Source organism: Electrophorus electricus, chromosome 20 (assembly GCF_041902795.1).
Source record: "Electrophorus electricus isolate QZ-2024a chromosome 20, ASM4190279v1, whole genome shotgun sequence".
NCBI lineage: Eukaryota > Metazoa > Chordata > Actinopteri > Gymnotiformes > Gymnotidae > Electrophorus > Electrophorus electricus.
Window position 1 is genome coordinate 4,449,699 of NC_137516.1, and position 20,695 is coordinate 4,470,393.

At 47.2% G+C, this 20,695-nt stretch overlaps 3 protein-coding genes, 1 long non-coding RNA gene and 3 other non-coding genes across 7 annotated transcripts; 4 read left to right on the top strand and 3 right to left on the bottom strand.

The window, feature by feature from the left end:
• Window positions 1-731: 731 nt before the first annotated feature.
• Window positions 732-803, bottom strand: trnat-cgu (transfer RNA threonine (anticodon CGU)). Its single transcript has one exon. It is a non-coding gene; the product is annotated as a tRNA-Thr (tRNA).
• Window positions 804-1,578: 775 nt separating this feature from the next.
• LOC145652664 (uncharacterized) lies at window positions 1,579-3,665 on the top strand. The gene is made up of 3 exons (XM_081703661.1): window positions 1,579-1,645; window positions 1,740-1,795; window positions 1,891-3,665. The coding sequence occupies exons 1-3, from the start codon at window positions 1,626-1,628 to the stop codon at window positions 3,564-3,566; spliced, it is 1,752 nt and encodes a 583-aa protein (XP_081559787.1). The 5' UTR covers window positions 1,579-1,625; the 3' UTR covers window positions 3,567-3,665.
• A 2,850-nt stretch (window positions 3,666-6,515) lies between these two features.
• LOC113569208 (uncharacterized) lies at window positions 6,516-8,854 on the top strand. Its single transcript, XM_026997279.3, has 3 exons — window positions 6,516-6,582; window positions 6,677-6,732; window positions 6,828-8,854. Exons 1-3 carry the CDS (start codon window positions 6,563-6,565, stop codon window positions 8,753-8,755), a joined length of 2,004 nt encoding a protein of 667 aa, XP_026853080.3. The 5' UTR covers window positions 6,516-6,562; the 3' UTR covers window positions 8,756-8,854.
• A 2,017-nt stretch (window positions 8,855-10,871) lies between these two features.
• Window positions 10,872-10,943, bottom strand: trnat-cgu (transfer RNA threonine (anticodon CGU)). Its single transcript has one exon. It is a non-coding gene; the product is annotated as a tRNA-Thr (tRNA).
• Window positions 10,944-11,718: 775 nt separating this feature from the next.
• LOC145652652 (uncharacterized) lies at window positions 11,719-14,057 on the top strand. Its single transcript, XM_081703617.1, has 3 exons — window positions 11,719-11,785; window positions 11,880-11,935; window positions 12,031-14,057. The coding sequence occupies exons 1-3, from the start codon at window positions 11,766-11,768 to the stop codon at window positions 13,956-13,958; spliced, it is 2,004 nt and encodes a 667-aa protein (XP_081559743.1). The 5' UTR covers window positions 11,719-11,765; the 3' UTR covers window positions 13,959-14,057.
• Window positions 14,058-16,074: 2,017 nt separating this feature from the next.
• trnat-cgu (transfer RNA threonine (anticodon CGU)) lies at window positions 16,075-16,146 on the bottom strand. Its single transcript has one exon. It is a non-coding gene; the product is annotated as a tRNA-Thr (tRNA).
• A 769-nt stretch (window positions 16,147-16,915) lies between these two features.
• Window positions 16,916-17,437, top strand: LOC118242947 (uncharacterized). The gene is made up of 3 exons (XR_004777115.2): window positions 16,916-16,988; window positions 17,083-17,138; window positions 17,234-17,437. It is a non-coding gene; the product is annotated as an uncharacterized LOC118242947 (long non-coding RNA).
• Window positions 17,438-20,695: the final 3,258 nt, after the last annotated feature.

The window sequence follows — 20,695 nt, forward strand, 5'->3', positions numbered from 1 at the left end:
CCTTAGATGTCTTAAAGCAATGGTGACCGAAGAAGCGAGGCAAATTCTGACATTTGTAGAACTTCATGACGGCAACAGATGACAACTGAAGTACAAGGACTCTGGCAAGACATTTTTTAAGGCACATGTAGTCAAGAGTTTGCCAGCATAAGATCATGTCCCGTTTCATTTTTGGAGTAAACAAGAACCCATGGTCTTTGGTTTACGAGACCAACGCCTTGCCACTTGGCCATCATGCCTCAGAGACTGGATGTTTAACTGGCCATTAACCACACACATAACGTTCCTACAAGCTTGCCCGTTAACTCTCACAGTGGAAAAGGGGGAAGTCGCTCAAAACATCAACACCCTTCTGACTCATGGTGGAAATCGGCCTCGTTCTGACTCATGAGTAACCGTCATTGGAAGCTGAGCATGCCCTATCGATAGCATCAGCACAAAGTGTAGCACCCTATGCTTCCAAACAGAACCTTTTCTAGAGGGCAGCTGTCCTAAACATCAGGAACACATGCTGGGGATTGAACCCACGATATCACGCATATAAAACACAAGCTGTACCACTGAGCTACATCCCCAACACGCTCACGTGCCGCATGTGTGGTGACCATGCCACGAAAATCAAGAAACAAGGGAACGAATCAGCACACAGTCGATGACCATGTCAACCCACAATGACTATGGTTATCTTCCATGACAATGTTTTGTGGCATTCCCCTCAAGTGGCTTTTAAAAGGCATGAACGGGGCTCGAACCCGTGATCTCCGGTTTACGAGACCGACGCCTTACCACTTGGCCATCACGCCACGACCTAAAAACCTCCGATGGAACACAAATCATGTGGAAAACACTTGTTAAATGCATTTGAGGAAGAGTGTGGAACATGTGGCACTGTGCTCAGAAACACACTGTTGGTGATTAACACGAGCTGGAATCAATTGCCCAATCTAAATCTCTTGGCTGCAGACCCATGGACTTTGGATTTACGTTTTGTGATGTTTACTGAATTGGAAATTTTCATCAAATTGAATCTGCTAGGACTGTAAGTTTATAAAAAGTGCTAGGGATCTCCAGCTCCACTTGCTTCCATGGACAACATGGATATCAAAATATGATACTGGAAGAAAGATGTACACAGCTATCTCAGTTGCTCTTGTTATTATGCATTGAATAACTCCCGCTGGTGCACCTATCATCCCATAGGTAACAGCAGAGATTACATTTAAACAAACATCAGTGATCAAAATCATTCCTCTTTCCTCACAAATATATGTTTTTGTGTTCCTCACAAGTCCAGCCTACATCGAAACTTCGTCAAGATTAGATGTAAAAAAGGAATTACAATGGCCCAAAAATATTCCCAAACACACAGTTAAAATATACAACACAGTGAGAAAAGGATATTTCATGGATTCAAATGTTCCACAAACAAAGCAAAAACAAAGGGCAGCCATACTTGGTTAGACAACATCTGAAAAGGGTTTGAACAGGTGATTCTTATCAGCCAACTTTAATGAGAGGTTTAAATGGAATGCAGGTAGGCAGGGAGCCCATGTCTGTTTGTGCTTTTAACAGTGAGAAGCGAGTGCTGTGTAACACTGGCTTTAGGGGTTTCCCCGTCCAGAGGCATGATGTGGTGGAGCAGAGGGTAATACTGTGGGGTGGTTAGGTTGTGGTGTTACCTTGTCTATTATTTATGACAGTTGATTAAGTTCATGTTTAAATGCTCTTTTGTCATGTAGGCTTTGGTTATTCCTTGCTGCTGCATTTCTGTTAAGGGATACAGATGGGCTTGGAGGTAAGAAATTGATCAGACCACAGATATTGAGGCCTTGTGCCCATGTTCAGGCCTCTTTAGCAAACCTTCTTCACTCTTTTTGTGTCCCTTTCAAGTGTGGAATAAAAAACCTGTGCCACATTGGTCCAGTGTAGCAGCATGGGCTTCCATGGCTCAGCCCCAAAAAGTCAGCAACCTTCCTCATCAGACCAAGGTGGAGGGCTCCACTTCCAGTGCTGCATCCATGCAAAGTAGTTCCGCGTTCCCTCTGCAAGGTCCTGAACCCAGTCGGACTCGGACTGGACAACCAAGTTGTGTTTCCAGCAGTCAAATGGATTCTTCAGAGGCTCAAACTACAAGTGGCTCTGCTGGGTATTACCAGTCTGTGTTCCAAGGTGGCCAACAGTTTCCTGGTGTTGTATCCCAACCCCAGCTGCTGGATTCCTCTGGTAATGTTGAAGCCCGGTATTGGGGGCAGAGCTCCGAGAGTGTCCTAAGCACCCCCCAGATATCCAGTAGCCTTTTTGAGCGTGATGCTTTACATGGGGGGTCTTCTGGCAGCTTGGACTCTGTATCCAGTGCTCAAGGTTTCCCCAGTCAGTACACCAGTTCATGGCTGTACACTGCCCAATCTGCTCCTACCCATCAACATCAGGGAGGCTACTGGGCTCCATCCTCAGGCCAGTCAATGCATCTTCCTTCAGAGGAGCCCCAACCTCATGTTGCTTCCCCTCCTCAACCTGAAAGCTACCAACAGCTTCCCCATCCTTCACAAACCAGGCCAGTAAGTAAGCCTGTGTCCCAAACCCAGACTGTAGGAGGTGCATTGGTTTCAACCTCTCAGCAAGGTAGCAATGAAGGTCAGTACCAGAGTTCCAGCTGGTCCGCTTCTGCACCAGTTATGAAATCGAGACTCCCTTTTATACCTAGCCAAAGCACAATTGTGAGTTCTGACACGACCTCCCCTAGCCAGCAGTCAGCCAGTGACTCTGCCCAAAAAGGCTGCACCAGCTCCTATGGGGCCCTTCCTCCTTGGCTTGCAGGCACACGGCAGACATCTACCCTCCAGTCTGCCCAGTCCCAGATGCAGGGTTCCAGTGTGGGTTTGGGTGTTGCCTCTACCAGCCAGCAGTCTGCCAGTGATGCTCCACTAAAAACTGATGGACCTCTGTCAGGCACAGGGCAGACCCAAATGCAGATCATGAGTTCTAGCTCAACCTCCATCAACCAGCAGTCAGCCAGTGATGCTGCACAAAAAGGCTGCACCAGCTCCAATGGGGCCCTTCCTCCTTGGCTTGCAAGCACATGGCAGACATCTTCTGCCCAGTCCCAGATGCAGCCTTCCAGTGGGGGTTCTGGTGTGAGCTCAACCAGCCAGCAGTCTGCCAGTGATGCTCCACTAAAACCTGATGGACCTCTGTCAGCCCAAGGTGCAGGGACAGGGCAGACCCAAATGCAGAGCCCAAGTGCTGGCTTGACCTCTACCAGCCAGCAGTCTTCCGGTGATGTTCCCCAAACGAGCAGTGCTTATTATGGGTCTCTGGATCCCCAGGGTGCAGGTACATGGCAGCCTTTAGCACAGACTGCCCAGTCCCAGATGCAGGGTTCCAGTGTGGGTTTGGGTGTTGCCTGTACCAGCCAGCAGTCTGCCAGTGATGCTCCTCTAAAATCTGATGGACCTCTGTCAGCCCAAGGTGCAGGCACAGGGCAGACCCAAATGCAGAGCCCAAGTTCTGGCTTGACCTCAAAGAGCTATAGCTTCACTCTGGACTTTCCTGTTCATTCCTTCTAATTGCCCAACGAAGGCTCTATCTAATGCTGCCTTGCTGAAACTGTTATTGATCCTTTTCCAAATGGTTGTCCTGTCGTCTTTAATAAAACGTATCGTCAACGTTGCTGCCTCTGCTTGATTTTTCCCTAGCTTAAACAAATGCTGTTTGAAATGTCACTTTTATTTTAAAATGAGCACTATCCAAACACAAGTCTCTGCAAAGAGTTAGTCAATCTATTTTTGTGTGAGGTAGTGAAGGCATAGTTTTGTTCCCTGATTATAGGCATGCCACATGAAACTACATTGGTGAGAACCAGGATGCCCAAACTGCTTTTGATGTGCTAAAAAGCTTCACAGGATGAATTAGTCAGAATTAATCACCATTTTCATGTGACTTCAAAGTGTGATGAAGCAACACTCACTGGCCACTTTATTAGGCATACCTGTTCTGGTGCTAGATGGGCTGGTCTCGGTGAGTATTTCAGAAACTGCTGATCTACTGCGATGTTTGCACATAACGATCTCTATAGTTTAAATAGGATGGTCTAAAAAAGTGAAACACTCCAGTGAGTGGCACTTCTCTGGTGGAAGTGCTTTGTTGATGTCAGAGGAGAATGGCCTGACTGGTTTGAGCTGATGGAAAGGCAACAGTAACTCAAATAACCACTTGTTACAACAGCCACCAGATCTCAATCCAATAGAACACCTTTGAGTTGTGGCGAAATAAAAGATTCACATCATGGGTGTGCAGCAGGCAAATCTGCAAGAACTGCTGTCATGTCAATATGGACAAAAATCTCTAAGGAATGTTTCCAGCGCCTTGTTGAATCTATGCCACAAAGGATTAAGGCAGCTCTGAAGGCAAAAGTTGGTCCAAGCCAGTACTACCAAGGTGTAAGTAATAAAGTGGCCAGTGAGTGTAGATTGGGCTAATGCCACACTGACAAAAGAAGCTCCATTTGTGTTGGAGGTCTTAAGGTGAACAAGGATGAACCTATAGTTAGCTATTTTGGCCAGAAATATGTGTGCGCTTCCTCAGCAGGGTGGTTCAGTCTACACGGTTACATCTATGGTGATTGCTGGGGACTGAACGCAGGCCCTCATACATGCAAGGCATGTGCACTAACACTGAGCTACATCTCCGGGAAAGTGTATTCTTTTTACGTTCCGAAAGGCACAACAACTAGTCGCCTGAGTGGACTAAGCAAGTTGTCATCTGCCAAGCCACCAAGCCAGAGCCTCAAGAGTATAAAAACCAAGCCAGGAACAGTACACAGATGAGGCACTTTAAAGTTTTGGTGGTAAAGACTTTGCAGTCCTGAAGGTTCATTCATTCAGCAAAGGTGGCTGGAAACAAAAATTCTCTGTACATTCTGAGACTGACGCAGGTAGGAAACTTCGATGCACCTTAGATGTCTTAAAGCAATGGTGACCGAAGAAGCGAGGCAAATTCTGACATTTGTAGAACTTCATGACGGCAACAGATGACAACTGAAGTACAAGGACTCTGGCAAGACATTTTTTAAGGCACATGTAGTCAAGAGTTTGCCAGCATAAGATCATGTCCCGTTTCATTTTTGGAGTAAACAAGAACCCATGGTCTTTGGTTTACGAGACCAACGCCTTGCCACTTGGCCATCATGCCTCAGAGACTGGATGTTTAACTGGCCATTAACCACACACATAACGTTCCTACAAGCTTGCCCGTTAACTCTCACAGTGGAAAAGGGGGAAGTCGCTCAAAACATCAACACCCTTCTGACTCATGGTGGAAATCGGCCTCGTTCTGACTCATGAGTAACCGTGATTGGAAGCTGAGCATGCCCTATCGATAGCATCAGCACAAAGTGTAGCACCCTATGCTTCCAAACAGAACCTTTTCTAGAGGGCAGCTGTCCTAAACATCAGGAACACATGCTGGGGATTGAACCCACGATATCACGCATATAAAACACAAGCTGTACCACTGAGCTACATCCCCAACACGCTCATGTGCCGCATGTGTGGTGACCATGCCACGAAAATCAAGAAACAAGGGAACGAATCAGCACACAGTCGATGACCATGTCAACCCACAATGACTATGGTTATCTTCCATGACAATGTTTTGTGGCATTCCCCTCAAGTGGCTTTTAAAAGGCATGAACGGGGCTCGAACCCGTGATCTCCGGTTTACGAGACCGACGCACCACGCCACGACCTAAAAACCTCCGATGGAACACAAATCATGTGGAAAACACTTGTTAAATGCATTTGAGGAAGAGTGTGGAACATGTGGCACTGTGCTCAGAAACACACTGTTGGTGATTAACACGAGCTGGAATCAATTGCCCAATCTAAATCTCTTGGCTGCAGACCCATGGACTTTGGATTTACGTTTTGTGATGTTTACTGAATTGGAAATTTTCATCAAATTGAATCTGCTAGGACTGTAAGTTTATAAAAAGTGCTAGGGATCTCCAGCTCCACTTGCTTCCATGGACAACATGGATATCAAAATATGATACTGGAAGAAAGATGTACACAGCTATCTCAGTTGCTCTTGTTATTATGCATTGAATAACTCCCGCTGGTGCACCTATCATCCCATAGGTAACAGCAGAGATTACATTTAAACAAACATCAGTGATCAAAATCATTCCTCTTTCCTCACAAATATATGTTTTTGTGTTCCTCACAAGTCCAGCCTACATCGAAACTTCGTCAAGATTAGATGTAAAAAAGGAATTACAATGGCCCAAAAATATTCCCAAACACACAGTTAAAATATACAACACAGTGAGAAAAGGATATTTCATGGATTCAAATGTTCCACAAACAAAGCAAAAACAAAGGGCAGCCATACTTGGTTAGACAACATCTGAAAAGGGTTTGAACAGGTGATTCTTATCAGCCAACTTTAATGAGAGGTTTAAATGGAATGCAGGTAGGCAGGGAGCCCATGTCTGTTTGTGCTTTTAACAGTGAGAAGCGAGTGCTGTGTAACACTGGCTTTAGGGGTTTCCCCGTCCAGAGGCATGATGTGGTGGAGCAGAGGGTAATACTGTGGGGTGGTTAGGTTGTGGTGTTACCTTGTCTATTATTTATGACAGTTGATTAAGTTCATGTTTAAATGCTCTTTTGTCATGTAGGCTTTGGTTATTCCTTGCTGCTGCATTTCTGTTAAGGGATACAGATGGGCTTGGAGGTAAGAAATTGATCAGACCACAGATATTGAGGCCTTGTGCCCATGTTCAGGCCTCTTTAGCAAACCTTCTTCACTCTTTTTGTGTCCCTTTCAAGTGTGGAATAAAAAACCTGTGCCACATTGGTCCAGTGTAGCAGCATGGGCTTCCATGGCTCAGCCCCAAAAAGTCAGCAACCTTCCTCATCAGACCAAGGTGGAGGGCTCCACTTCCAGTGCTGCATCCATGCAAAGTAGTTCCGCGTTCCCTCTGCAAGGTCCTGAACCCAGTCGGACTCGGACTGGACAACCAAGTTGTGTTTCCAGCAGTCAAATGGATTCTTCAGAGGCTCAAACTACAAGTGGCTCTGCTGGGTATTACCAGTCTGTGTTCCAAGGTGGCCAACAGTTTCCTGGTGTTGTATCCCAACCCCAGCTGCTGGATTCCTCTGGTAATGTTGAAGCCCGGTATTGGGGGCAGAGCTCCGAGAGTGTCCTAAGCACCCCCCAGATATCCAGTAGCCTTTTTGAGCGTGATGCTTTACATGGGGGGTCTTCTGGCAGCTTGGACTCTGTATCCAGTGCTCAAGGTTTCCCCAGTCAGTACACCAGTTCATGGCTGTACACTGCCCAATCTGCTCCTACCCATCAACATCAGGGAGGCTACTGGGCTCCATCCTCAGGCCAGTCAATGCATCTTCCTTCAGAGGAGCCCCAACCTCATGTTGCTTCCCCTCCTCAACCTGAAAGCTACCAACAGCTTCCCCATCCTTCACAAACCAGGCCAGTAAGTAAGCCTGTGTCCCAAACCCAGACTGTAGGAGGTGCATTGGTTTCAACCTCTCAGCAAGGTAGCAATGAAGGTCAGTACCAGAGTTCCAGCTGGTCCGCTTCTGCACCAGTTATGAAATCGAGACTCCCTTTTATACCTAGCCAAAGCACAATTGTGAGTTCTGACACGACCTCCCCTAGCCAGCAGTCAGCCAGTGACTCTGCCCAAAAAGGCTGCACCAGCTCCTATGGGGCCCTTCCTCCTTGGCTTGCAGGCACACGGCAGACATCTACCCTCCAGTCTGCCCAGTCCCAGATGCAGGGTTCCAGTGTGGGTTTGGGTGTTGCCTCTACCAGCCAGCAGTCTGCCAGTGATGCTCCACTAAAAACTGATGGACCTCTGTCAGGCACAGGGCAGACCCAAATGCAGATCATGAGTTCTAGCTCAACCTCCATCAACCAGCAGTCAGCCAGTGATGCTGCACAAAAAGGCTGCACCAGCTCCAATGGGGCCCTTCCTCCTTGGCTTGCAAGCACATGGCAGACATCTTCTGCCCAGTCCCAGATGCAGCCTTCCAGTGGGGGTTCTGGTGTGAGCTCAACCAGCCAGCAGTCTTCCGGTGAAGCTCCACTAAAACCTGATAGACGTCTGTCAGGCACAGGGCAGACCCAAATGCAGAGCCCAAGTTCTGGCTTGACCTCTACCAGCCAGCAGTCTTCCAGTGATGTTCCCCAAACAAGCAGTGCTTATTATGGGTCTCTGGATCCCCAGGGTGCAGGTACATGGCAGCCTTCAGCACAGACTGCCCAGTCCCAGATGCAGGGTTCCAGTGTGGGTTTGGGTGTTGCCTGTACCAGCCAGCAGTCTGCCAGTGATGCTCCACTAAAACCTGATGGACCTCTGTCAGCCCAAGGTGCAGGCACAGGGCAGACCCAAATGCAGAGCCCAAGTTCTGGCTTGACCTCTACCAGCCAGCAGTCTTCCGGTGAGGTTCCCCAAACCAGCAGTGCTTATTATGGGTCTCTGGATCCCCAGGGTGCAGGTACATGGCAGCCTTCAGCACAGACTGCCCAGTCCCAGATGCAGGGTTCCAGTGTGGGTTTGGGTGTTGCCTGTACCAGCCAGCAGTCTGCCAGTGATGCTCCACTAAAACCTGATGGACCTCTGTCAGCCCAAGGTGCAGGCACAGGGCAGACCCAAATGCAGAGCCCAAGTTCTGGCTTGACCTCAAAGAGCTATAGCTTCACTCTGGACTTTCCTGTTCATTCCTTCTAATTGCCCAACGAAGGCTCTATCTAATGCTGCCTTGCTGAAACTGTTATTGATCCTTTTCCAAATGGTTGTCCTGTCGTCTTTAATAAAACGTATCGTCAACGTTGCTGCCTCTGCTTGATTTTTCCCTAGCTTAAACAAATGCTGTTTGAAATGTCACTTTTATTTTAAAATGAGCACTATCCAAACACAAGTCTCTGCAAAGAGTTAGTCAATCTATTTTTGTGTGAGGTAGTGAAGGCATAGTTTTGTTCCCTGATTATAGGCATGCCACATGAAACTACATTGGTGAGAACCAGGATGCCCAAACTGCTTTTGATGTGCTAAAAAGCTTCACAGGATGAATTAGTCAGAATTAATCACCATTTTCATGTGACTTCAAAGTGTGATGAAGCAACACTCACTGGCCACTTTATTAGGCATACCTGTTCTGGTGCTAGATGGGCTGGTCTCGGTGAGTATTTCAGAAACTGCTGATCTACTGCGATGTTTGCACATAACGATCTCTATAGTTTAAATAGGATGGTCTAAAAAAGTGAAACACTCCAGTGAGTGGCACTTCTCTGGTGGAAGTGCTTTGTTGATGTCAGAGGAGAATGGCCTGACTGGTTTGAGCTGATGGAAAGGCAACAGTAACTCAAATAACCACTTGTTACAACAGCCACCAGATCTCAATCCAATAGAACACCTTTGAGTTGTGGCGAAATAAAAGATTCACATCATGGGTGTGCAGCAGGCAAATCTGCAAGAACTGCTGTCATGTCAATATGGACAAAAATCTCTAAGGAATGTTTCCAGCGCCTTGTTGAATCTATGCCACAAAGGATTAAGGCAGCTCTGAAGGCAAAAGTTGGTCCAAGCCAGTACTACCAAGGTGTAAGTAATAAAGTGGCCAGTGAGTGTAGATTGGGCTAATGCCACACTGACAAAAGAAGCTCCATTTGTGTTGGAGGTCTTAAGGTGAACAAGGATGAACCTATAGTTAGCTATTTTGGCCAGAAATATGTGTGCGCTTCCTCAGCAGGGTGGTTCAGTCTACACGGTTACATCTATGGTGATTGCTGGGGACTGAACGCAGGCCCTCATACATGCAAGGCATGTGCACTAACACTGAGCTACATCTCCGGGAAAGTGTATTCTTTTTACGTTCCGAAAGGCACAACAACTAGTCGCCTGAGTGGACTAAGCAAGTTGTCATCTGCCAAGCCACCAAGCCAGAGCCTCAAGAGTATAAAAACCAAGCCAGGAACAGTACACAGATGAGGCACTTTAAAGTTTTGGTGGTAAAGACTTTGCAGTCCTGAAGGTTCATTCATTCAGCAAAGGTGGCTGGAAACAAAAATTCTCTGTACATTCTGAGACTGACGCAGGTAGGAAACTTCGATGCACCTTAGATGTCTTAAAGCAATGGTGACCGAAGAAGCGAGGCAAATTCTGACATTTGTAGAACTTCATGACGGCAACAGATGACAACTGAAGTACAAGGACTCTGGCAAGACATTTTTTAAGGCACATGTAGTCAAGAGTTTGCCAGCATAAGATCATGTCCCGTTTCATTTTTGGAGTAAACAAGAACCCATGGTCTTTGGTTTACGAGACCAACGCCTTGCCACTTGGCCATCATGCCTCAGAGACTGGATGTTTAACTGGCCATTAACCACACACATAACGTTCCTACAAGCTTGCCCGTTAACTCTCACAGTGGAAAAGGGGGAAGTCGCTCAAAACATCAACACCCTTCTGACTCATGGTGGAAATCGGCCTCGTTCTGACTCATGAGTAACCGTCATTGGAAGCTGAGCATGCCCTATCGATAGCATCAGCACAAAGTGTAGCACCCTATGCTTCCAAACAGAACCTTTTCTAGAGGGCAGCTGTCCTAAACATCAGGAACACATGCTGGGGATTGAACCCACGATATCACGCATATAAAACACAAGCTGTACCACTGAGCTACATCCCCAACACGCTCACGTGCCGCATGTGTGGTGACCATGCCACGAAAATCAAGAAACAAGGGAACGAATCAGCACACAGTCGATGACCATGTCAACCCACAATGACTATGGTTATCTTCCATGACAATGTTTTGTGGCATTCCCCTCAAGTGGCTTTTAAAAGGCATGAACGGGGCTCGAACCCGTGATCTCCGGTTTACGAGACCTACGCCTTACCACTTGGCCATCACGCCACGACCTAAAAACCTCCGATGGAACACAAATCATGTGGAAAACACTTGTTAAATGCATTTGAGGAAGAGTGTGGAACATGTGGCACTGTGCTCAGAAACACACTGTTGGTGATTAACACGAGCTGGAATCAATTGCCCAATCTAAATCTCTTGGCTGCAGACCCATGGACTTTGGATTTACGTTTTGTGATGTTTACTGAATTGGAAATTTTCATCAAATTGAATCTGCTAGGACTGTAAGTTTATAAAAAGTGCTAGGGATCTCCAGCTCCACTTGCTTCCATGGACAACATGGATATCAAAATATGATACTGGAAGAAAGATGTACACAGCTATCTCAGTTGCTCTTGTTATTATGCATTGAATAACTCCCGCTGGTGCACCTATCATCCCATAGGTAACAGCAGAGATTACATTTAAACAAACATCAGTGATCAAAATCATTCCTCTTTCCTCACAAATATATGTTTTTGTGTTCCTCACAAGTCCAGCCTACATCGAAACTTCGTCAAGATTAGATGTAAAAAAGGAATTACAATGGCCCAAAAATATTCCCAAACACACAGTTAAAATATACAACACAGTGAGAAAAGGATATTTCATGGATTCAAATGTTCCACAAACAAAGCAAAAACAAAGGGCAGCCATACTTGGTTAGACAACATCTGAAAAGGGTTTGAACAGGTGATTCTTATCAGCCAACTTTAATGAGAGGTTTAAATGGAATGCAGGTAGGCAGGGAGCCTATGTCTGTTTGTGCTTTTAACAGTGAGAAGCGAGTGCTGTGTAACACTGGCTTTAGGGGTTTCCCCGTCCAGAGGCATGATGTGGTGGAGCAGAGGGTAATACTGTGGGGTGGTTAGGTTGTGGTGTTACCTTGTCTATTATTTATGACAGTTGATTAAGTTCATGTTTAAATGCTCTTTTGTCATGTAGGCTTTGGTTATTCCTTGCTGCTGCATTTCTGTTAAGGGATACAGATGGGCTTGGAGGTAAGAAATTGATCAGACCACAGATATTGAGGCCTTGTGCCCATGTTCAGGCCTCTTTAGCAAACCTTCTTCACTCTTTTTGTGTCCCTTTCAAGTGTGGAATAAAAAACCTGTGCCACATTGGTCCAGTGTAGCAGCATGGGCTTCCATGGCTCAGCCCCAAAAAGTCAGCAACCTTCCTCATCAGACCAAGGTGGAGGGCTCCACTTCCAGTGCTGCATCCATGCAAAGTAGTTCCGCGTTCCCTCTGCAAGGTCCTGAACCCAGTCGGACTCGGACTGGACAACCAAGTTGTGTTTCCAGCAGTCAAATGGATTCTTCAGAGGCTCAAACTACAAGTGGCTCTGCTGGGTATTACCAGTCTGTGTTCCAAGGTGGCCAACAGTTTCCTGGTGTTGTATCCCAACCCCAGCTGCTGGATTCCTCTGGTAATGTTGAAGCCCGGTATTGGGGGCAGAGCTCCGAGAGTGTCCTAAGCACCCCCCAGATATCCAGTAGCCTTTTTGAGCGTGATGCTTTACATGGGGGGTCTTCTGGCAGCTTGGACTCTGTATCCAGTGCTCAAGGTTTCCCCAGTCAGTACACCAGTTCATGGCTGTACACTGCCCAATCTGCTCCTACCCATCAACATCAGGGAGGCTACTGGGCTCCATCCTCAGGCCAGTCAATGCATCTTCCTTCAGAGGAGCCCCAACCTCATGTTGCTTCCCCTCCTCAACCTGAAAGCTACCAACAGCTTCCCCATCCTTCACAAACCAGGCCAGTAAGTAAGCCTGTGTCCCAAACCCAGACTGTAGGAGGTGCATTGGTTTCAACCTCTCAGCAAGGTAGCAATGAAGGTCAGTACCAGAGTTCCAGCTGGTCCGCTTCTGCACCAGTTATGAAATCGAGACTCCCTTTTATACCTAGCCAAAGCACAATTGTGAGTTCTGACACGACCTCCCCTAGCCAGCAGTCAGCCAGTGACTCTGCCCAAAAAGGCTGCACCAGCTCCTATGGGGCCCTTCCTCCTTGGCTTGCAGGCACACGGCAGACATCTACCCTCCAGTCTGCCCAGTCCCAGATGCAGGGTTCCAGTGTGGGTTTGGGTGTTGCCTCTACCAGCCAGCAGTCTGCCAGTGATGCTCCACTAAAAACTGATGGACCTCTGTCAGGCACAGGGCAGACCCAAATGCAGATCATGAGTTCTAGCTCAACCTCCATCAACCAGCAGTCAGCCAGTGATGCTGCACAAAAAGGCTGCACCAGCTCCAATGGGGCCCTTCCTCCTTGGCTTGCAAGCACATGGCAGACATCTTCTGCCCAGTCCCAGATGCAGCCTTCCAGTGGGGGTTCTGGTGTGAGCTCAACCAGCCAGCAGTCTTCCGGTGAAGCTCCACTAAAACCTGATGGACGTCTGTCAGGCACAGGGCAGACCCAAATGCAGAGCCCAAGTTCTGGCTTGACCTCTACCAGCCAGCAGTCTTCCGGTGATGTTCCCCAAACAAGCAGTGCTTATTATGGGTCTCTGGATCCCCAGGGTGCAGGTACATGGCAGCCTTCAGCACAGACTGCCCAGTCCCAGATGCAGGGTTCCAGTGTGGGTTTGGGTGTTGCCTGTACCAGCCAGCAGTCTGCCAGTGATGCTCCACTAAAACCTGATGGACCTCTGTCAGCCCAAGGTGCAGGCACAGGGCAGACCCAAATGCAGAGCCCAAGTTCTGGCTTGACCTCTACCAGCCAGCAGTCTTCCGGTGAGGTTCCCCAAACCAGCAGTGCTTATTATGGGTCTCTGGATCCCCAGGGTGCAGGTACATGGCAGCCTTCAGCACAGACTGCCCAGTCCCAGATGCAGGGTTCCAGTGTGGGTTTGGGTGTTGCCTGTACCAGCCAGCAGTCTGCCAGTGATGCTCCACTAAAACCTGATGGACCTCTGTCAGCCCAAGGTGCAGGCACAGGGCAGACCCAAATGCAGAGCCCAAGTTCTGGCTTGACCTCAAAGAGCTATAGCTTCACTCTGGACTTTCCTGTTCATTCCTTCTAATTGCCCAACGAAGGCTCTATCTAATGCTGCCTTGCTGAAACTGTTATTGATCCTTTTCCAAATGGTTGTCCTGTCGTCTTTAATAAAACGTATCGTCAACGTTGCTGCCTCTGCTTGATTTTTCCCTAGCTTAAACAAATGCTGTTTGAAATGTCACTTTTATTTTAAAATGAGCACTATCCAAACACAAGTCTCTGCAAAGAGTTAGTCAATCTATTTTTGTGTGAGGTAGTGAAGGCATAGTTTTGTTCCCTGATTATAGGCATGCCACATGAAACTACATTGGTGAGAACCAGGATGCCCAAACTGCTTTTGATGTGCTAAAAAGCTTCACAGGATGAATTAGTCAGAATTAATCACCATTTTCATGTGACTTCAAAGTGTGATGAAGCAACACTCACTGGCCACTTTATTAGGCATACCTGTTCTGGTGCTAGATGGGCTGGTCTCGGTGAGTATTTCAGAAACTGCTGATCTACTGCGATGTTTGCACATAACGATCTCTATAGTTTAAATAGGATGGTCTAAAAAAGTGAAACACTCCAGTGAGTGGCACTTCTCTGGTGGAAGTGCTTTGTTGATGTCAGAGGAGAATGGCCTGACTGGTTTGAGCTGATGGAAAGGCAACAGTAACTCAAATAACCACTTGTTACAACAGCCACCAGATCTCAATCCAATAGAACACCTTTGAGTTGTGGCGAAATAAAAGATTCACATCATGGGTGTGCAGCAGGCAAATCTGCAAGAACTGCTGTCATGTCAATATGGACAAAAATCTCTAAGGAATGTTTCCAGCGCCTTGTTGAATCTATGCCACAAAGGATTAAGGCAGCTCTGAAGGCAAAAGTTGGTCCAAGCCAGTACTACCAAGGTGTAAGTAATAAAGTGGCCAGTGAGTGTAGATTGGGCTAATGCCACACTGACAAAAGAAGCTCCATTTGTGTTGGAGGTCTTAAGGTGAACAAGGATGAACCTATAGTTAGCTATTTTGGCCAGAAATATGTGTGCGCTTCCTCAGCAGGGTGGTTCAGTCTACACGGTTACATCTATGGTGATTGCTGGGGACTGAACGCAGGCCCTCATACATGCAAGGCATGTGCACTAACACTGAGCTACATCTCCGGGAAAGTGTATTCTTTTTACGTTCCGAAAGGCACAACAACTAGTCGCCTGAGTGGACTAAGCAAGTTGTCATCTGCCAAGCCACCAAGCCAGAGCCTCAAGAGTATAAAAACCAAGCCAGGAACAGTACACAGATGAGGCACTTTAAAGTTTTGGTGGTAAAGACTTTGCAGTCCTGAAGGTTCATTCATTCAGCAAAGGTGGCTGGAAACAAAAATTCTCTGTACATTCTGAGACTGACGCAGGTAGGAAACTTTGATGCACCTTAGATGTCTTAAAGCAATGGTGACCGAAGAAGCGAGGCAAATTCTGACATTTGTAGAACTTCATGACGGCAACAGATGACAACTGAAGTACAAGGACTCTGGCAAGACATTTTTTAAGGCACATGTAGTCAAGAGTTTGCCAGCATAAGATCATGTCCCGTTTCATTTTTGGAGTAAACAAGAACCCATGGTCTTTGGTTTACGAGACCAACGCCTTGCCACTTGGCCATCATGCCTCAGAGACTGGATGTTTAACTGGCCATTAACCACACACATAACGTTCCTACAAGCTTGCCCGTTAACTCTCACAGTGGAAAAGGGGGAAGTCGCTCAAAACATCAACACCCTTCTGACTCATGGTGGAAATCGGCCTCGTTCTGACTCATGAGTAACCGTCATTGGAAGCTGAGCATGCCCTATCGATAGCATCAGCACAAAGTGTAGCACCCTATGCTTCCAAACAGAACCTTTTCTAGAGGGCAGCTGTCCTAAACATCAGGAACACATGCTGGGGATTGAACCCACGATATCACGCATATAAAACACAAGCTGTACCACTGAGCTACATCCCCAACACGCTCACGTGCCGCATGTGTGGTGACCATGCCACGAAAATCAAGAAACAAGGGAACGAATCAGCACACAGTCGATGACCATGTCAACCCACAATGACTATGGTTATCTTCCATGACAATGTTTTGTGGCATTCCCCTCAAGTGGCTTTTAAAAGGCATGAACGGGGCTCGAACCCGTGATCTCCGGTTTACGAGACCGACGCCTTACCACTTGGCCATCACGCCACGACCTAAAAACCTCCGATGGAACACAAATCATGTGGAAAACACTTGTTAAATGCATTTGAGGAAGAGTGTGGAACATGTGGCACTGTGCTCAGAAACACACTGTTGGTGATTAACACGAGCTGGAATCAATTGCCCAATCTAAATCTCTTGGCTGCAGACCCATGGACTTTGGATTTACGTTTTGTGATGTTTACTGAATTGGAAATTTTCATCAAATTGAATCTGCTAGGACTGTAAGTTTATAAAAAGTGCTAGGGATCTCCAGCTCCACTTGCTTCCATGGACAACATGGATATCAAAATATGATACTGGAAGAAAGATGTACACAGCTATCTCAGTTGCTCTTGTTATTATGCATTGAATAACTCCCGCTGGTGCACCTATCATCCCATAGGTAACAGCAGAGATTACATTTAAACAAACATCAGTGATCAAAATCATTCCTCTTTCCTCACAAATATATGTTTTTGTGTTCCTCACAAGTCCAGCCTACATCGAAACTTCGTCAAGATTAGATGTAAAAAAGGAATTACAATGGCCCAAAAATATTCCCAAACACACAGTTAAAATATACAACACAGTGAGAAAAGGATATTTCATGGATTCAAATGTTCCACAAACAAAGCAAAAACAAAGGGCAGCCATACTTGGTTAGACAACATCTGAAAAGGGTTTGAACAGGTGATTCTTATCAGCCAACTTTAATGAGAGGTTTAAATGGAATGCAGGTAGGCAGGGAGCCCATGTCTGTTTGTGCTTTTAACAGTGAGAAGCGAGTGCTGTGTAACACTGGCTTTAGGGGTTTCCCCGTCCAGAGGCATGATGTGGTGGAGCAGAGGGTAATACTGTGGGGTGGTTAGGTTGTGGTGTTACCTTGTCTATTATTTATGACAGTTGATTAAGTTCATGTTTAAATGCTCTTTTGTCATGTAGGCTTTGGTTATTCCTTGCTGCTGCATTTCTGTTAAGGGATACAGATGGGCTTGGAGGTAAGAAATTGATCAGACCACAGATATTGAGGCCTTGTGCCCATGTTCAGGCCTCTTTAGCAAACCTTCTTCACTCTTTTTGTGTCCCTTTCAAGTGTGGAATAAAAAACCTGTGCCACATTGGTCCAGTGTAGCAGCATGGGCTTCCATGGCTCAGCCCCAAAAAGTCAGCAACCTTCCTCATCAGACCAAGGTGGAGGGCTCCACTTCCAGTGCTGCATCCATGCAAAGTAGTTCCGCGTTCCCTCTGCAAGGTCCTGAACCCAGTCGGACTGGACAACCAAGTTGTGTTTCCAGCAGTCAAATGGATTCTTCAGAGGCTCAAACTACAAGTGGCTCTGCTGGGTATTACCAGTCTGTGTTCCAAGGTGGCCAACAGTTTCCTGGTGTTGTATCCCAACCCCAGCTGCTGGATTCCTCTGGTAATGTTGAAGCCCGGTATTGGGGGCAGAGCTCCGAGAGTGTCCTAAGCACCCCCCAGATATCCAGTAGCCTTTTTGAGCGTGATGCTTTACATGGGGGGTCTTCTGGCAGCTTGGACTCTGTATCCAGTGCTCAAGGTTTCCCCAGTCAGTACACCAGTTCATGGCTGTACACTGCCCAATCTGCTCCTACCCATCAACATCAGGGAGGCTACTGGGCTCCATCCTCAGGCCAGTCAATGCATCTTCCTTCAGAGGAGCCCCAACCTCATGTTGCTTCCCCTCCTCAACCTGAAAGCTACCAACAGCTTCCCCATCCTTCACAAACCAGGCCAGTAAGTAAGCCTGTGTCCCAAACCCAGACTGTAGGAGGTGCATTGGTTTCAACCTCTCAGCAAGGTAGCAATGAAGGTCAGTACCAGAGTTCCAGCTGGTCCGCTTCTGCACCAGTTATGAAATCGAGACTCCCTTTTATACCTAGCCAAAGCACAATTGTGAGTTCTGACACGACCTCCCCTAGCCAGCAGTCAGCCAGTGACTCTGCCCAAAAAGGCTGCACCAGCTCCTATGGGGCCCTTCCTCCTTGGCTTGCAGGCACACGGCAGACATCTACCCTCCAGTCTGCCCAGTCCCAGATGCAGGGTTCCAGTGTGGGTTTGGGTGTTGCCTCTACCAGCCAGCAGTCTGCCAGTGATGCTCCACTAAAAACTGATGGACCTCTGTCAGGCACAGGGCAGACCCAAATGCAGATCATGAGTTCTAGCTCAACCTCCATCAACCAGCAGTCAGCCAGTGATGCTGCACAAAAAGGCTGCACCAGCTCCAATGGGGCCCTTCCTCCTTGGCTTGCAAGCACATGGCAGACATCTTCTGCCCAGTCCCAGATGCAGCCTTCCAGTGGGGGTTCTGGTGTGAGCTCAACCAGCCAGCAGTCTGCCAGTGATGCTCCACTAAAACCTGATGGACCTCTGTCAGCCCAAGGTGCAGGGACAGGGCAGACCCAAATGCAGAGCCCAAGTTCTGGCTTGACCTCTACCAGCCAGCAGTCTTCCGGTGATGGTCCCCAAATGAGCAGTGCTTATTATGGGTCTCTGGATCCCCAGGGTGCAGGTACATGGCAGCCTTCAGCACAGACTGCCCAGTCCCAGATGCAGGGTTCCAGTGTGGGTTTGGGTGTTGCCTGTACCAGCCAGCAGTCTGCCAGTGATGCTCCACTAAAACCTGATGGACCTCTGTCAGCCCAAGGTGCAGGCACAGGGCAGACCCAAATGCAGAGCCCAAGTTCTGGCTTGACCTCTACCAGCCAGCAGTCTTCCGGTGATGGTCCCCAAACAAGCAGTGCTTATTATGGGTCTCTGGATCCCCAGGGTGCAGGTACATGGCAGCCTTCAGCACAGACTGCCCAGTCCCAGATGCAGGGTTCCAGTGTGGGTTTGGGTGTTGCCTGTACCAGCCAGCAGTCTGCCAGTGATGCTCCACTAAAACCTGATGGACCTCTGTCAGCCCAAGGTGCAGGCACAGGGCAGACCCAAATGCAGAGCCCAAGTTCTGGCTTGACCTCAAAGAGCTATAGCTTCACTCTGGACTTTCCTGTTCATTCCTTCTAATTGCCCAACGAAGGCTCTATCTAATGCTGCCTTGCTGAAACTGTTATTGATCCTTTTCCAAATGGTTGTCCTGTCGTCTTTAATAAAACGTATCGTCAACGTTGCTGCCTCTGCTTGATTTTTCCCTAGCTTAAACAAATGCTGTTTGAAATGTCACTTTTATTTTAAAATGAGCACTATCCAAACACAAGTCTCTGCAAAGAGTTAGTCAATCTATTTTTGTGTGAGGTAGTGAAGGCATAGTTTTGTTCCCTGATTATAGGCATGCCACATGAAACTACATTGGTGAGAACCAGGATGCCCAAACTGCTTTTGATGTGCTAAAAAGCTTCACAGGATGAATTAGTCAGAATTAATCACCATTTTCATGTGACTTCAAAGTGTGATGAAGCAACACTCACTGGCCACTTTATTAGGCATACCTGTTCTGGTGCTAGATGGGCTGGTCTCGGTGAGTATTTCAGAAACTGCTGATCTACTGCGATGTTTGCACATAACGATCTCTATAGTTTAAATAGGATGGTCTAAAAAAGTGAAACACTCCAGTGAGTGGCACTTCTCTGGTGGAAGTGCTTTGTTGATGTCAGAGGAGAATGGCCTGACTGGTTTGAGCTGATGGAAAGGCAACAGTAACTCAAATAACCACTTGTTACAACAGCCACCAGATCTCAATCCAATAGAACACCTTTGAGTTGTGGCGAAATAAAAGATTCACATCATGGGTGTGCAGCAGGCAAATCTGCAAGAACTGCTGTCATGTCAATATGGACAAAAATCTCTAAGGAATGTTTCCAGCGCCTTGTTGAATCTATGCCACAAAGGATTAAGGCAGCTCTGAAGGCAAAAGTTGGTCCAAGCCAGTACTACCAAGGTGTAAGTAATAAAGTGGCCAGTGAGTGTAGATTGGGCTAATGCCACACTGACAAAAGAAGCTCCATTTGTGTTGGAGGTCTTAAGGTGAACAAGGATGAACCTATAGTTAGCTATTTTGGCCAGAAATATGTGTGCGCTTCCTCAGCAGGGTGGTTCAGTCTACACGGTTACATCTATGGTGATTGCTGGGGACTGAACGCAGGCCCTCATACATGCAAGGCATGTGCACTAACACTGAGCTACATCTCCGGGAAAGTGTATTCTTTTTACGTTCCGAAAGGCACAACAACTAGTCGCCTGAGTGGACTAAGCAAGTTGTCATCTGCCAAGCCACCAAGCCAGAGCCTCAAGAGTATAAAAACCAAGCCAGGAACAGTACACAGATGAGGCACTTTAAAGTTTTGGTGGTAAAGACTTTGCAGTCCTGAAGGTTCATTCATTCAGCAAAGGTGGCTGGAAACAAAAATTCTCTGTACATTCTGAGACTGACGCAGGTAGGAAACTTCGATGCACCTTAGATGTCTTAAAGCAATGGTGACCGAAGAAGCGAGGCAAATTCTGACATTTGTAGAACTTCATGACGGCAACAGATGACAACTGAAGTACAAGGACTCTGGCAAGACATTTTTTAAGGCACATGTAGTCAAGAGTTTGC

Excerpts from the sequence above, each read along its gene's own strand:
- LOC145652664 (XM_081703661.1), top strand. The coding sequence starts at position 1,626 with ATGATGTGGTGGAGCAGAGG. Across the intron at positions 1,646-1,739 it reads ATGATGTGGTGGAGCAGAGG|GCTTTGGTTATTCCTTGCTG; the intron begins GTAATACTGTGG and ends TTTGTCATGTAG. Across the intron at positions 1,796-1,890 it reads GGATACAGATGGGCTTGGAG|TGTGGAATAAAAAACCTGTG; the intron begins GTAAGAAATTGA and ends GTCCCTTTCAAG.
- LOC113569208 (XM_026997279.3), top strand. The coding sequence starts at position 6,563 with ATGATGTGGTGGAGCAGAGG. Across the intron at positions 6,583-6,676 it reads ATGATGTGGTGGAGCAGAGG|GCTTTGGTTATTCCTTGCTG; the intron begins GTAATACTGTGG and ends TTTGTCATGTAG. Across the intron at positions 6,733-6,827 it reads GGATACAGATGGGCTTGGAG|TGTGGAATAAAAAACCTGTG; the intron begins GTAAGAAATTGA and ends GTCCCTTTCAAG.
- LOC145652652 (XM_081703617.1), top strand. The coding sequence starts at position 11,766 with ATGATGTGGTGGAGCAGAGG. Across the intron at positions 11,786-11,879 it reads ATGATGTGGTGGAGCAGAGG|GCTTTGGTTATTCCTTGCTG; the intron begins GTAATACTGTGG and ends TTTGTCATGTAG. Across the intron at positions 11,936-12,030 it reads GGATACAGATGGGCTTGGAG|TGTGGAATAAAAAACCTGTG; the intron begins GTAAGAAATTGA and ends GTCCCTTTCAAG.